Source organism: Myotis brandtii, unplaced genomic scaffold, assembly GCF_000412655.1.
Source record: "Myotis brandtii unplaced genomic scaffold, ASM41265v1 scaffold48, whole genome shotgun sequence".
Classification (NCBI taxonomy): Eukaryota; Metazoa; Chordata; class Mammalia; order Chiroptera; family Vespertilionidae; genus Myotis; species Myotis brandtii.
In genome coordinates, this window is record NW_005368341.1 from 8,400,357 (window position 1) to 8,415,377 (window position 15,021).

Sequence of the window (15,021 nt, forward strand, 5' to 3'; positions counted from 1 at the left end):
GCTGCAGCTCTAGGGTAAAAGTTAACCACTCAAGTCAGATTGCCAGATTTAGCAAATAAATAAATACATATTAGATAATAAATATTCCCATGCAATATTAGTAACAGAATTACATTAAAAAGTTATTTGTTGATTTTCTGAAATTCCAATTTAACTAAGTGTCCTGTATTTTACTGGCAGTTCTACTCTCAGGACATGAACACCCGTGCATTGCCAGGCAGCTTCAGAGAAAGCCTGAGTCTCTACAGACACTGTCCACAAGCACCAACGTTGATTTCTCCTCCTCAGTACAGCAGTGTGGCAGTGTGGTGATGGTGATGGTGAAGAGGGCAGCTCCAAGCCACAGGCCAAGAGGCAAGTCCAGAGGTGGAGGTAGTGATGGGTTGGGGTGTGGGCAGGAGGATTGCAGGCATGGCTATATGGATGTGGGGTGATAAATAACAATTTTCTGTAAAGATCAATCAATATTCATTATCATATCTTATTAGTATCTGTAGGACCATATTGTACTACTCACTGGAAATATAGTAGTGAATAAGACAGAGTTCCTGCAATCTGGGAGCTTACAGAATATAGCTTGAATATTGTGTTGAGTCCTAGTTTAAAAAAAAACCTTAATGGCTCAGACAATGTGGTTGAGTGTCAACCCATGAACCAGGAGGTTACAGTTCGATTCACAGTCAGGGCACATGCCCAGGTTAGGGGTTCTATCCGCAGTAGGGGTGTGCAGAAGGCAGCTGATCAATGATTCTCTCTCATCATTGATGTTTCTATCTCTCTCTCCTTCTCCCTTCCTCTCTGAAATCAATAAAAACATATTAAAAAAAGAATAAATGCTAGTGAAAAGAAGTGTTTAAGAATACCAACTCATTAAATAGATGGTTTTCTAAATTATTACTTTGGCAAAAACAAACAAACAGAACCCCCAGGATTCCAAAACTATTACGTGTATTTTTTGGATACTTCTAAAAAGAAAAAGTATTAGATATCCTCCATAAAATATTGGAATTATTATTCAGTAAGATAGAAAAATTCATTTATATACAACATTTCAAAAAAGAAGTTAAAACACATTAAATAGTACTTTTTATTTAGGTGTTTATAAGGCAGATCTATGAGAATGATATAAAAACATAGCATATAATTTGATAGCAATAATTTGGTGATTACAGAGTTTTAGCAAATATCTATTACACAGTTATAAAGAAGACTATTTTCTAAGCGGATACAAAATATTTAATCAAAGATCAAGACAAGAAGATGAGTATAATTAATTAACAATGGAAAACCGATTCTAACATGAACTGCACATTTTCCTTTAAAAACTTTTAAAGGTAAGAATTATTGCATTCTAGTTTATTCAAACAGTGTTGAACGGTATCCTGACAAAAAACTGAAGGCTGGAATGGGTTGATTTTGACTTCATATAAAGAAACCCAAGTTTACAATGGCTTAAATACTGGAAAAGGCAATCCTAGTAATGTAGTAGTCAAGATCTTTTTAGTCTCCAACGTGCCTTCCTTAGGGTGTGGCCTTGGTACGCTTGGATTTGTCAAGGCTCCTGTTACTTCCAGAATTCCCGCAGCAAGACGGAGGAATAAGATAAAGAACACATGCTGGAAACCCCTTCCAGGAAGTCACTCATACATTCCCCATACATCTCTCTGGACAACACATCGTCACATGGGACCACCAACTGCAAGGGCAGTTGAGGAATTTGATAGACAGCAGCTTTTAAAGAAGCAGGGTAACTATGTAGTCCCCGTTCAGTTGGATATCTGAAACACTATGTAAAACCTTTAAAGAAAATGTTAAGAAAATATTTCCTAGAAGTTGGCATTATGGAAAGCATACAAAAGCCCCTGCTTTGGTGATTTAACTTAGCCAGGCTAGTCACTGGGACTATCCATATAGTCTGCCCTAATTTTGAATGGCTGCATGTATGAAAATCCAATGATTTGGAAAGCAAAAATCTCAGTATGCATATGTGTTAGGGTGAACTAAGCATTGTTTTGGTATCATATGGGCAGAATTTCTGAATATTAGCACTTTACAATTTTTCACATTAAAAAAATTGAAGAACTTTTCATTCCTGTAAAATTCACTGTTCAAAGGTAAGAACAGATTGTGTTTCCACTAAAATTATTACAGTTCCATTTAGAGCCGTTACACAGACTGAATATACACCAGAATGTGTTTTACTGACGTACTGACTTATGAACAATTGAAGGCGGAGCATCTCCTTTTCTAGATGACACATCACAGATATTAATCTTAACCCTGGACCAAGGTGTATTATTTGTAATACATTGGCACTGCTCTAAGTCATGAGTTTACAAAATAATTTCAATAACATTTTAGGCTGTTTACTTATTTCAAAACAGATTTTATAGACTGACATGGGTTCAGTGTTTATATTATTCCTAAAGAAATACTTATGAATATAATTTATGGTCCTTTATTTAAAATTTCTCATTAAGAAACCTTAAAATTCACAAATAAACCTCTTTCGGAGGAACTCTCTCAACAGAATTTATTATGAAATAGTTCAATGGCAAAAGGCAATTAAAAAGAATTAATGTTTTATATTTCATAGAAGATAAACAATACAAAAATATGGATATGATTTATTCTTTAAGCCCTTTTACACAAATAATTTTCATAATCTGACTGTATGAATGAGTATACCTTATGCTACTATTATCAAATTAATTTCAAAAGTAAAATTCCTTAATCAAGTCAGGATTATGCCAATCTATTAGAAAATAATCAGGTAGTTTAACACTGGAGCTCATTAGCCAATCCCATACATAGCACAAAATAATCATCTCTGATAAATACTATAAATATAATTTATTCATACTTTAAAATATTTTAAAATTTAAATAAAAATCTCTACACATAGGCAATCTCAGCTAAATTTCTATAAATGCTTTGAAAAATATATGTTAGCATGAATATATTCTTATTTAAACATGATCTTAAAAATTATTAATAGCGGAGACATATGACATCTGCACAAAAAAAGCTAAGTAGCATGATCAGTCCAGGATTATTTTCTTCTTAGGAAAAAATTACTTGATTTTTTGCATAAGTTTAAGACTGGATATGTTTTCTACATTCTTATAATTTTTCTCAGGGGCACTTCTCGAAGTACAGATTAGAAAACAAATTCCTATTACTTTAAAGTACCCACCACTTTCTCACATCTATCAAGAACAGAATTCAGTCCTACTTCTGAGGCCAGAGTAATGATTTTTTATAAAAGTGATGATGAAAAAAAGTGATGAAGAAAATAATCAGGTAGGAAATAATAAAATAAAGCAATTAAATGTCAACTGAATAAAACAACCATAAAAGTGATTATGAAAAAAAGTGATGAAGAAAATCAGGTAGTAAATAGTAAAATAAAGCAATTAAATGTCAACTGAATAAAACAACTAAGTCAATATTTTTGCATTTTAGAAAGGCTTTGAAATATTTAGAGTTATAATATACTACCTTTATTCTAAAACTTCAAAACTAACTTTATCGTTGTAAAGGAGAAAAGGAGATACCATTTGAAACAAGTTACATCTTATATATTTATATTTTTTTATAAACTGTTTTTTCATACTTCCAAAGTCCCCATTTATCTCTAAGAGTGATCATTTTATTTATAATACATTGGCTACTCAATATATATGTGCAACAATATACTTCCATAGTCATCTAACTTTTAAGAATATTTAATTGTATTTTCACATGAAATGGTGAACATATGGTCTTAAGACAGTGAAACTTAAGGAACAAGAAAGTATTGAAAATATGCTAATTTCACTAGTCCACTACAATAGTTTATGAGTGTTTACCTTTAAAAGTTATCACCCAATTGAATTCCTACTAAGAACTAACAAGTAAGTAATTATCAAGAGGGGAATACTATAATTAAAATAAAGAAAATGGAAAGCTCAATTAGAAAGTAAAAGACATTAAACTTCACCAAGAAGAGAACATCAGAGAATCATGAATGATTTACCAAACTGGCATAATGCATAGTAGGGAAAGAGCCATTGGTGGGAAAGGCAGCCTCCACTAAGTAAATGCCCTTTTATTTTTGGCAGCTGGATTCAGTAGTCCTCAGAGGGTAAGTTTAGAAATATTATAATTCCAGAGAAGTGCATATAATTGTATCTTGTCTGCAATTTTTTATTTTAATAGGAGAGAGCATATGGGGAAAAATGTAGGGCATTCTAACCAAAGTTTGAATAAAATGACATTTTAATGTGGAATGTCAGCACTGAAAATTTTTATGAATAATTTGTATGATTATATATCTCCAGAGTAGATTTATAATTGACCACGTCCCCTAATATCCTTCAAGCTTGCAAACTGCTCCCCAGTGAATGGTTGAGCAGGCAGGAGGACTTCTCAAGAAGAGAAAAGGAGATGACCAACCTACAGGGACTTTTTAAGATTCTGTAGGACCTCAGCCATTTATTAAAATTGCCATGGTCCTATCTCTGCTGGAGTCCCTCACGGTATTGGGAGGCATACGGACTGCCATGGGTCTCCTGGGTCACGTCCCAGGCAAGATCCTCCCTCAAGGTAAGAACTGTGGATTGTATCACAATTCGAAAACCACAACTCACTCTCAGGAATGTCAATGCCTTTATACAAAAGAGGAAGCAGACAGATTGGCATCATGAATGCAATGCACAGAGATGGAGCAGGGGCCATTCAGCCTAGTGGTTAAAATCACAGCCTCTGAAATATGACTGCTGGGGCTTCAATGTTGGCTCTGCCACTAACTCCATCACCTTGGGCAAATTACTTAACTTTTTTTCTTCAGTTTTCTCATATGTAGAATGAGAATGATAGCTACCCCTGTCATAGGACTGTTTTAAGTATTAAATGGGATAATACAAGTAAAGTGCTTAGAACAACAGTACATGGCATGTGAGAATCCCTCAATGAACTTCCGTAAAATCCTGCACCATAGAGTGTGATGATTGGCTAAGGTGCAACAACATAGATCGGTTGACAAACAACTACCTGTGTGTATAACTAATATTTTCCCTTTAACTAGAAACAATTATACGATTTCCAGGATTGGTACTATATTAGCAAAATCAGTTTTGGAGGCCAACAATTACTGTCTTCTCCCTGACAACATATTCAAATGGAACTGCTTTGTAACAAGGTAAGGGAGAAAATCTTTCATGGAGTACACATTACCAGTATATCTTTCATATCTCCAATGCATTTTTAAATATAATTTCAGGTTCAATTTGTCTTTTCAGTTTTGTGTTTGTTCACATAATCACATCAATTCACAAAATCAATGACATTCTTCAAATCCTATCTTATGAGAGAAATATAGGAATATAATCATGTACTCTTTCCTAGATGCTAATGTAATGCATCCTTTCTTAAAAAAATATATGATTATGCATTTCTAATTCTTACACTGGATAATAATTAAAACCTTGAGCTTCAGAAAAAAACTTATCTATTGAATTATATTAAAACTTAAAATTCTGCTGGTTTGCAAAGAGTTTTTAACATTATATTGTAATCTATATTATTAACTATAAATGTTTTTGCCTGACTGTGGAATACAGTTTGTTAAAATAACAGTAATGTCACAGTTGTGCAAAACAACAACAAAAACACCTACATTTTAACAATAAGTTAACTACAAAATCTATATTGACAAAAATGACATTTGTAAACATGAATTTGAAGAAAATTCTACCACTATTTGGCTGAGATCACATTGAACAAGTTTCAGCCCATAGCAATTTGACAGCACACTGGTGACTGAACACACAGGAAGTCATACAAGTAATGGCATGAGTAGGAAGTCTTATGGCATCAGCGAGCACCATTTATCATCACATGACTGTGACCCTTTCTGGTGAGAAATGAGGAACTGCTCCTCCAACACCTTCTTCTGGAAACTGGCTCTTTTCCCAGCCCTTTTTAATTCTCTTTAGCTTTTGGCTTAGACATGGAAGAAGTAAAACGCTCTTACCCAGAATTACAATTGATGGCAAAACAAGAGCGAGAACAAAGTTTGGTGGTGTATAAAACCTGTAGTACTCTCCTTCAAAAGCTCGTTTCCATCCATAAATTAAAACATGGAAAGTGCTTATGAGCAGAGCAACATAGCCAAGAGTAGACTTCGGATGGAGGAGGAAGAAAAAGAAACAAAGAATAAGAAACAAATTACTCAAATTCATAAGTGAACCTATTTTATCTTAAATTATTATTGAGCTACTTTTTGTTCTCTACTAAATTAAACAATGTAAGCACTTTCACATATATATATTTACATCCATACTTTTTTAAAAATATATTTTATTGATTTTTTACAGAGAAGAAGGGAGAGGGATAGACAGTTAGAAACATCGATGAGAGAGAAACATTGATCAGCTGCCTCCTGCACACCCCTTAACTGGGGATGTGCCTGCAACCAAGGTACATGCCCTTGACCGGAATCGAACCTGGGACCCTTGAGTCCGCAGGCCGACTGAGCCACTGAGCCAAACTGGTTAGGGCTACATCCATACTTTTTATTTGACACAATTAAAGCCATATTGCATAGTTTAATATTCTAATTATTTCATTTATTATATGAAGAACTTTCCCCTAATGTCATTGAGAATGAACCATTTAATGCTGTATAATATTCCATTGAATGGATGTGCTATAATTTATTTAACCATTCCTTTCATTGATTATTATTTACTTTGTTTCCAGCTTTCCTCAACTATAAATAATGTCACTCTATGCCCTTTTCTATATTCTGGTTTATTTCCTTAGAACTGATATAGTGGGACTGCTAGTCAAAACATCTGGCTTTACTTTAAGGGTGTTGACAAAAACTGCTAAACTTTTTTATATAGGTTATCCACATTTCTGCCAGTTGTGTATATTAGGAAAAATGAGTGTGTTTATATATGTATGCATATGTACATACTAACTGAAGGTAAATATGAAAAGCCTTATATATTAACATGTAATATAAACATCATTTCAAACATGTGGCTTTATTGACCTTATTAAATGAGATTATTAAGAGCACTGCAGTTAAGCAGTTTACAGGTTAAAATCTAAAAGGTCAGCATTCCTGGTTCCCTAAACTATGATGCTCGATTGTTTACTTTGAGACATACCCTATTACATAAATGTAATATTGCATCTGTAGAATGATGTAACATCTAACTTCACTGGGAAAGGATCAAAACTCTAGCAGAAAATTGTACTGTATGCAATTACTCATCTAAATTTATAATGATAGTTTGCACCCATCTAGCACCTTTTATCTGAGGGCCTTCTATTTCTTTCCCAGTGTGATTAAACTAGCTCTTTGCAAAGTATTCATATTTTCTTTCCTTCAAAAGAAGAAAAAAAGAATTTAGACCAGGGAAATGCCCTTAATTTGAATGAGATTTTTAGATAATTTAAAAACAAAAAAGCTCAAGTAAATAAGGAAACCTCCTCCCCCAAATTCAGTTTATCACCAAATGATACTTATCGGCATTATAGTGCTGTAAACCATTTGATACAGCCAATACTGATTGGGTCTGTTTGAGTTATATATTTTTAAATATGCAAATGTAGCCCTGGCTGCATGGCTTGGTTGGTTGGAGTACTGTCCCATATACAGAAAGATGGCAGGTCCGATTCCCGGTCAGGGCACATACCCAGGTTGCGGGTTCAATCCCTGGTTGGGACACATGAGGGAGGCAACCAATCAATGATTCTCTCTCATATTGATGCTTCTCTCTCCTAAAATCAATAAAAGCATGTCCTCGAGTGAGGATTTAAAAAAATACAAATACAACCCCCTTTGTAGACACTCCACAGAAAGATGGCAGGTCCGATTCCCAGTCAGGGCACATATCCAGGTTGCGGGTTCAATCCCTGGTTGGGACACATGAGGGAGGCAACCAATCAATGATTCTCTCTCATATTGATGCTTCTCTCTCCTAAAATCAATAAAAGCATGTCCTCGAGTGAGGATTTAAAAAAATACAAATACAACCCCCTTTGTAGACACTCACATAAATATGTATATAACATATACTAAATATACTAACAAGTTCATAAGGCTGGTTGCTTGTCATAATCCATTAACTTAGTTATCTGGTTTGTCACTGCTTTAAAATAGTTTTAAATATTAGACTGACCTCCTCACTTAACTTCAAATTAATGAGATTTTTCTGGATATAGCAGGATGACTCAAAAATAAAAGAATTCTTCATTTGGCTAGTAATACATTGACTGTTGGCTTCAACTTGTTCTAAGCTCACACATCCCCACCTTCATTTTATTTTTCTTATTAAAATAACCTTTATCCATAGCGTAGCAGGTAAGGTTATCAAAGCCAATGCTATCAGTGCTGTAGGACCCTGTACTGGTCTTTCACTTACTAAACCAGGATGGTCCTAAGTTAGCCTCCAACCATATGAGGTCACCAAGCTTACATGCAAAAACACAGCTCCCAAAGGCTCTTTTCATGAGGAGCATTATTTAAAATTCAACTAACATTTGAATTTATGCAGCCCATTCCCACACCAAACAAAACCTCACATACCTGAATAAAACTGAATTCCCTCCAGTTTAAAGCATTGCTCACTGAAGGGATGGAGGTGACGGCCAGGAGGGACAGTAAGCCCAGGCTCATTATGCCAAAGGAGATATACATTTCAATTCTCCAAACTTCTTCCTCGTTCCAAGAGTTTTTAATGTCTGCATGAACCTATCAAGAGAGCAAACATGAGTTTCCCTTATTTGGTAGAACATTAACTCATTCAGCACAGAGTTCACTGCGGGCATAAGAATCCATCACATATGGACATATTTAAGTTGTATTAATTCACTTTAACAAACTGTTATAGAGAACCTATTACTGGATGGTATTGTTTCGGGCATGGGAAAAAAGAGAATGGAGAGTTAAACAAAAGGAGGACTAGGATTCTCTCTTTCTTTGCATATGTGTGAGAAGAGTGGGTAAACCTGTCTCACATTTGTAATGCATCACAGTTACAGGGACTCTGGCATCCGAAGACCACGAAATGCCACGTGGTTTGTCCCAGGTGACACAAAGAAGTACTGGCGGTTAGACTTAGTTTTGAGGTACTTTTACAAGTTGGTTTAAACTTGATTGAATCGTTTGGGTACATTCTGGACTTAGTTCAACTTAGAACCTGGAAAAGGAATTTCTAAACTATTTTCTGTGTTCCTTTCTCATATCAAGAATATTTATATGTTGATTTATCTCTTTCTTCTTATCTTCTTTTCCACTGAAGCTGAGATTTCCCTGAGGATAAAGCCCTACTGAATGCAAATATTTATCCACTTGAATTGCCTCATTACTTAATATACTTTTCCAACTGTCCATTTGCCACATTCCTATATAATAACTATATTGATAATGCATATATAATCAAGCAGAGTAAGAGGGATTGGGAGTCCCAGGGTTGAGTTGGAAGTAGGTAGCAGAATTTAAAATGGTGTCCAATGTAGGCCTCACTGCGGGGGTGAGATCCGAGCAAATGATTTGAAGGAGGAAGCTAGGAGAACTGATATCAAAACCTCCCTATTCAGTTAAGAGAAGTAGTATTTTTAGGGAAAGAATGACTTAAAAACATTCAGATATTAATTTTTTCCAAATTATTTTAGGTTGAAATTGTTGAAACACATGTAAGTACTAGATGCTACATACATGGCCCATGTTGCCTTGGCTCCTTATGAAAAGAAAAAGCTTTTACACATTTGTTTTGGTGCGGTGTCCTCGGCTTTCACTGAGAAATGCTACATCAGAGAGCTCCCATGGTACACTGTATTTTACATTCGCCGAGTGGGAATGATTGGGGAAATAGCCCATCATTAGGCTCCCTCCATGAAGCTCTCCTGGAGATTTTCTTGAGCTGAGTGCTAGAAAAGCTTCACCTGAGGAACTGGCATCTTTCCTGCTTTTTGATAACAAAAATCTTGTAGGCATATGTCTTCTGATACGGACTTCCTATTCTGTTTTATGTTTTCACTGGTTCTAATTTTATTTTATACATTTACTGAGAATTGCCTTAACATTTTGTGGAACATAGCCAATTACAAAACATTAAAATAATGAGCTGTTCAGTACTGAAAGCAATCATTGCAATAATAGCATTAAAAATGAAAGAACAGCCCTGGCCTGTGTAGCTCAGTTGGTTGGAGCTTTGTCGAACACACCAAAAGGTTTGATTCCCAGTCAGGGCACATACCCAAGTTGCGGGTTCAATTTTGGTTGGGGCATGTGCAGGAAACAACCAATCTACATTTCTGCTCACGTCAATGTTTCTCTCTCTCTCTCTCTCTCTCTCACACACACACAGAGACACACACACAGACACACACAGACACACACACACACACACACACACACACACACAGTTCTTCTCTCTATAATCAATTTTTTAAAAAAGGAAAAAATCCTAATCCTTTATTTCTCTGCTTTTATTCTGCAAAGAAAGGGATGGTTGCAGCTTTCACCCTCAATGATTTTGCATTAGCCATGAAACTCTATGCAGAAACATTATTTAGAGAACAGTACTTTTCCTGCCCCAAATATACCAAGGTATGCAAAGTTGTACCCAATTTTTAATCTTACTGTTTACAAATTATAGTAAGCATCACATAAATAACAAACATGCTCCATACCTGCTGATAAGCCATGTTGAGAAACAAGTATCGCTCTGATCTTCTCATTGGTAAGCAGAGGCTATAGGCAACATGGACCGAAGCGAAGAAAAAACTTAGTAATCCAAGCTGTTTTCTACACTGCAACCAGGTCTCCAACCAAGATGGAAACCTCCTATACTTGGTGCCGTAATAAAGTTGATAAGCAGCTGCCAGGAGACCTGCTAGGTACACCAGGGACAGCAAAGTAATGGCAACTATGGGCAAGGTTTTATTCACAATCTCAATAGGAATCTTGTAAAAGTCACTCTGCTGGTTTCTAGCATAGGGATGTATCACATCTCTGACAAAGGAATAAAGAAAGAAAAATGTGGCCAGGCTTATGGCTACCACGACTGGCCCTCTCCAGAGAGTAAAGAGTTGCAGGGGTAAATTTTCAATCTCCCTGGCTGATGACAATGATCCCACGTCCACGGGAGTAAAATTCAACTGCCGGGCAAGTTCCACAACCTGTTGTCGAGCTTGAATATTGTTGCTGCAAATATAAACCTGCAGCAAAAACAAGAGACACATCATTACTATTGCTGCTTATAAAAATGGCGATGATCCCACGCTCCACTTAGTCTATGGAGCATCACTTGTGATGACCAAGTGATGCAAAAGTTAAGGAGATAAAGCATTTATTAATTTATTATTTATTAATAGATTACAATAGTGTCATTAAGAATGGCCAAGTCCCGTGAGATGACATGAAAAGAAAATGCGGACAAATCTGGCTAGAACCTGGGATCAGGATGACCTCAGGGGAAGGAAGGCAGGAGGAACAAAGGTTCCGGATCACGTGGTTCAGTGGCACTGGTGATCCAGGCCTCCCCTGCAGTGGGTGGAGTTTGAGCTGCTGGTTGTGCCCCGCCCCCTCCAGCTCTCTCTCTCCCACAGAGAACAGGCTAGGGCTGGCCTGCCAGGCTTTCCTGGATAATATTTAGTTTTGGGGCGATAGTGGATAGTGATTCTGCCTAGTAGGGTGATTACAAGCACTGCCTTTTACAGATAATTCAGCAAGAAAGAAGGTGGGCGTGTCCTCAGGACTGAATTTGCAACTAACACCTTTAAATTATGTCATGATGCTGTATTATAAAATTTATCTTTTGGCTCAGAAACCAATTTGCCAAGTATCTCTGGAAAAAACATGGGTTATCTCAAGTATATTATTTCATTAGTCAGAATATGATATTCTTTCATCTTTAAATGATGACAATATACTAGGGGGAGGGGTGGTATAATAAGACTTACTTAATTTAAAAAGTAAATCAACTGCCATTTTCTAACACTAAGGTGTTAACCCTATAGGAACACTAATGATAAGATGGGTGAGGTTGGGGATGGGCTTTAGACTACCACAACCTCTTAGATATACTACTGAAGATGAGAATTCAACAAGTATTTGCTGAGCACCAAATGCATTGCTAGAGTGAGCCACTATTACTTATGGGTAGGTCATCTCACCGAGGGCTAGAAAAATACTGCTATTAAGTAATGTTTGGGGGAAACAGATTCCTAAATATATTTATCCCTGAAGATGTTTATATAAGGGTTCTAGAACAGACCACACTGAAACACTGGCATGCTAAACCTATTTACATTATGCTGACAATGTAAAGCTCTTTGCATTGTTAATTTTACCTAATATTAGGCAGATGAGTGACAAAGTCTATGCTATTATACACATGCTCATGAACTTCTAAAATGGAGTGGGGGCTGAAACCGGTTTGGCTCAGTGGATAGAGCGTCGGCCTGCGGGCTGAGGGGTCCCGGGTTCGATTCCGGTCAGGGGCATGTACCTGGGTTTCGGGCACATCCCCAGTGGGAGATGTGCAGGAGGCAGCTGATCGATGTTTCTCTCTCATCGATGTTTCTAACTCTCTATCTCCCTTCCTCTCTGTAAAAAATCAATAAAATATATTTTTAAAAAATAATAATAAAATAAAATGGAGTGGGGGACAATACCTATATAACTGAGAAATAAGGAAAAGCATTCTAAATTAATTTATTACAGTTGTGACAATGATGAAGTAAACTCTTTTATTGGTTGGAAAAATCCTATAAATTACGAAATTTCATAATAAACCTAAAAGTATAAATCAAACATTCATAACAAGGACACGAGTAGTATGAACTACAAATGAAACTATTTCTGTAGCTCCCTTTGAATTAAATCATTGTTCCACAAATTTTGTTGTTGTTAAAGAATTAAAATGATCACAAATATGGGCAAAGGATTAAATTCAGGCTTATCTCTAATTTAGTCTGTATCCATTGCTCAACTTTGGTGGATATGCAAAAGGAAAAAAAAAAGGATTCAGAAATAGCCTCTAGGAAAATTGGAAAATATATATTCTTTTACTAGCCTTCCAAATTAAAGACCCGAAAGTGAACGGCTATTGTGAATGACATGCAGCATGCAGTGATATAATACTTGAATGTATTTTCTAAGACTCCTAATCAACTATCGTTATGAACAAAAATAACGAAGGTATTTTGTCATCATGCTTAATTATAATGCAGCATCACACCTTTAAGGCGCACTATTCATATGTTTACTTACAAAGGCTCTCATTCCTCAAAGGCATGGAGGGAGTTCCCCATCTGCTTTGATTTTCAAGGTGAACTAGACACAACCCCTCGCTAAAGGAGAACCTAAGAAATCCAATCTGCTTCTATCTTCCCCACAGGGATTAAAACCTACACTTAAAAATAAAATAAGCTGTACTACTGTATTTTAATAAATTCTATGAATAACCTATGTAAAATAAAAAGGTACTCCCAAAGCATTCTTCTGGAGGGTCACATTAAGTAGTATTTCATACAGTGATGGAATACAGCTACAGAATAGTTGCAAGCAAGGAAGAGGGGAGAAGAAGGAAGAGGGAGAAAAGACGGTTGGGAGGGAAGGAGTGAAAGACAAAGGACATGCTTGCTGTTTATTTCTATTTTGGAGGAAGCAAGGAGAGATCAATTCAATGTGTTCCATTCTTCATCAGCCAACCTTGCCTTTTCTTGGATTAGCTGGTTATGACAGAAAAGTCCAAGGAAAGATGTGTGCCCCGACAAGGTCAGGACTTTCGGGTGCTCATACATAGTTTTCTAAATGATAATCATTGGAGGGGGTCTGAGTTTGGTTTTTAAATGTATGCTATTTGTTTAACTACATAACCACAAAATACTAGATAAACAAGAATAAAATGTAAAAATACACACCTGCCGGCTGGCATCCTTTGGCCCTAACTGAAGTGCCCAGGCTGAGATAACGTTAAATCCTTTGACAACCAGTGAATCCGGGAATAAGGAAGCCAAATATTCAGCATTGGACTCTGGGTATTGGTTTACCCTCATGTTATTGCTCACATCTATCAGGATTTTACCCACGAGCAGATGTCTGAGGTCCCACAGGGAGGTGTAATGTTCTCTATGTATAGCAACAAATATTATATTTGTTTTTGTTAGAACATCTTCATGATGAGTGACATCTACCACATGAGGAAAAAATTCAGAAGCAAATTTAGGATTTCTACTTCCTATGACCACATGATAGCCACATCTAATAAGTCGAATGGTCAGGGATTTGGCAAAATCCCCACTTCCAATTACACCTACAGTGACCTTCCTTGCATCTTTGATACTATTTATGCCATTAGGCAAAAAAGTATCACTAAGGCTCTTAGGGCTTCCCATCATCGAGATAGATTCCATGACACAGATTCTTCCAAGATCACCAGGGATATCCTAGGAGAGAGAAAATAAAATGTTCATCAATTACTTCTTACCAAACATGAATACACTTTTAGACATTATAATATGGCCCTCGTTTGTAGACACAATATTTCTGCAAGCTATATAACTTAGAGCACAGTAAGACACAACTTGTAAGCTAAAAAAGGATCTCGGGATAGAAAAAAATGAACTGTCACAGAGTTGACATGCTAAAGTGGAGCTGCTCAAATTTTACTGTGCACATGAATCACCTGAGAATCTTGTTAAAACGCTGACTCTGATTCAGCAGTTCTGGAGTGAGGCCCAAGATTCTGCATTTCTAGTACAGTGAGCTGCTGCCGTTGGTCTGCAGACCCCTCTTTGAGCAACAGGGCACTAGGGAACAAAAGGAAGAGATGGATGTCTTTACCTAGAATATTTTTAAAAACACAGTTCTAACCTGATTACCCAGTTTTGCAGCAGATCAGAAAAGCTGCTAGTGGTAGAAAGGACTATAGTAGGACGTTATAGCACACAGGACAACAGAAGACAGAAAAACCATGAAAAACAAAGGGCTCTGGCCAGGTAGCTCAGCTGGTG

At 36.4% G+C, this 15,021-nt stretch overlaps 1 protein-coding gene across 4 annotated transcripts; it reads right to left on the minus strand.

Annotated features, from left to right (window-relative positions):
* Window positions 1–101: 101 nt before the first annotated feature.
* On the minus strand, window positions 102–14,817 carry STEAP2 (STEAP family member 2, metalloreductase). 4 transcript variants are annotated; one of them, XM_005876113.2, is made up of 6 exons: window positions 14,694–14,817; window positions 13,930–14,454; window positions 10,693–11,220; window positions 8,585–8,749; window positions 6,017–6,164; window positions 102–448 (listed from the first exon to the last, which is right to left on the minus strand). In XM_005876113.2, the coding sequence occupies exons 2-6, from the start codon at window positions 14,419–14,421 to the stop codon at window positions 285–287; spliced, it is 1,497 nt and encodes a 498-aa protein (XP_005876175.1). In that variant the 5' UTR covers window positions 14,422–14,454; window positions 14,694–14,817; the 3' UTR covers window positions 102–284. The 4 variants fall into 4 exon arrangements, with proteins under 4 accessions (XP_005876175.1, XP_014403139.1, XP_005876177.1 ...); XM_005876115.2 differs by having other exon boundaries at window positions 103–415; XM_014547653.1 differs by having other exon boundaries at window positions 13,930–14,817.
* Between the last annotated feature and the right edge of the window lie 204 nt (window positions 14,818–15,021).

Bases quoted from the DNA above. Each gene is read 5' to 3' on its own strand.
- STEAP2 (XM_005876113.2), bottom strand. From the start codon at position 14,421: ATGGAATCTATCTCGATGATGGGAAGCCCTAAGAGCCTTAGTGATACT. The intron at 8,750-10,692 runs GTATGGAGCATG...CTCTCTTGATAG, and splicing joins TCAACATGGCTTATCAGCAG to GTTCATGCAGACATTAAAAA. The intron at 6,165-8,584 runs GTATGTGAGGTT...CTCCATCCGAAG, and splicing joins GGGAATTCAGTTTTATTCAG to TCTACTCTTGGCTATGTTGC.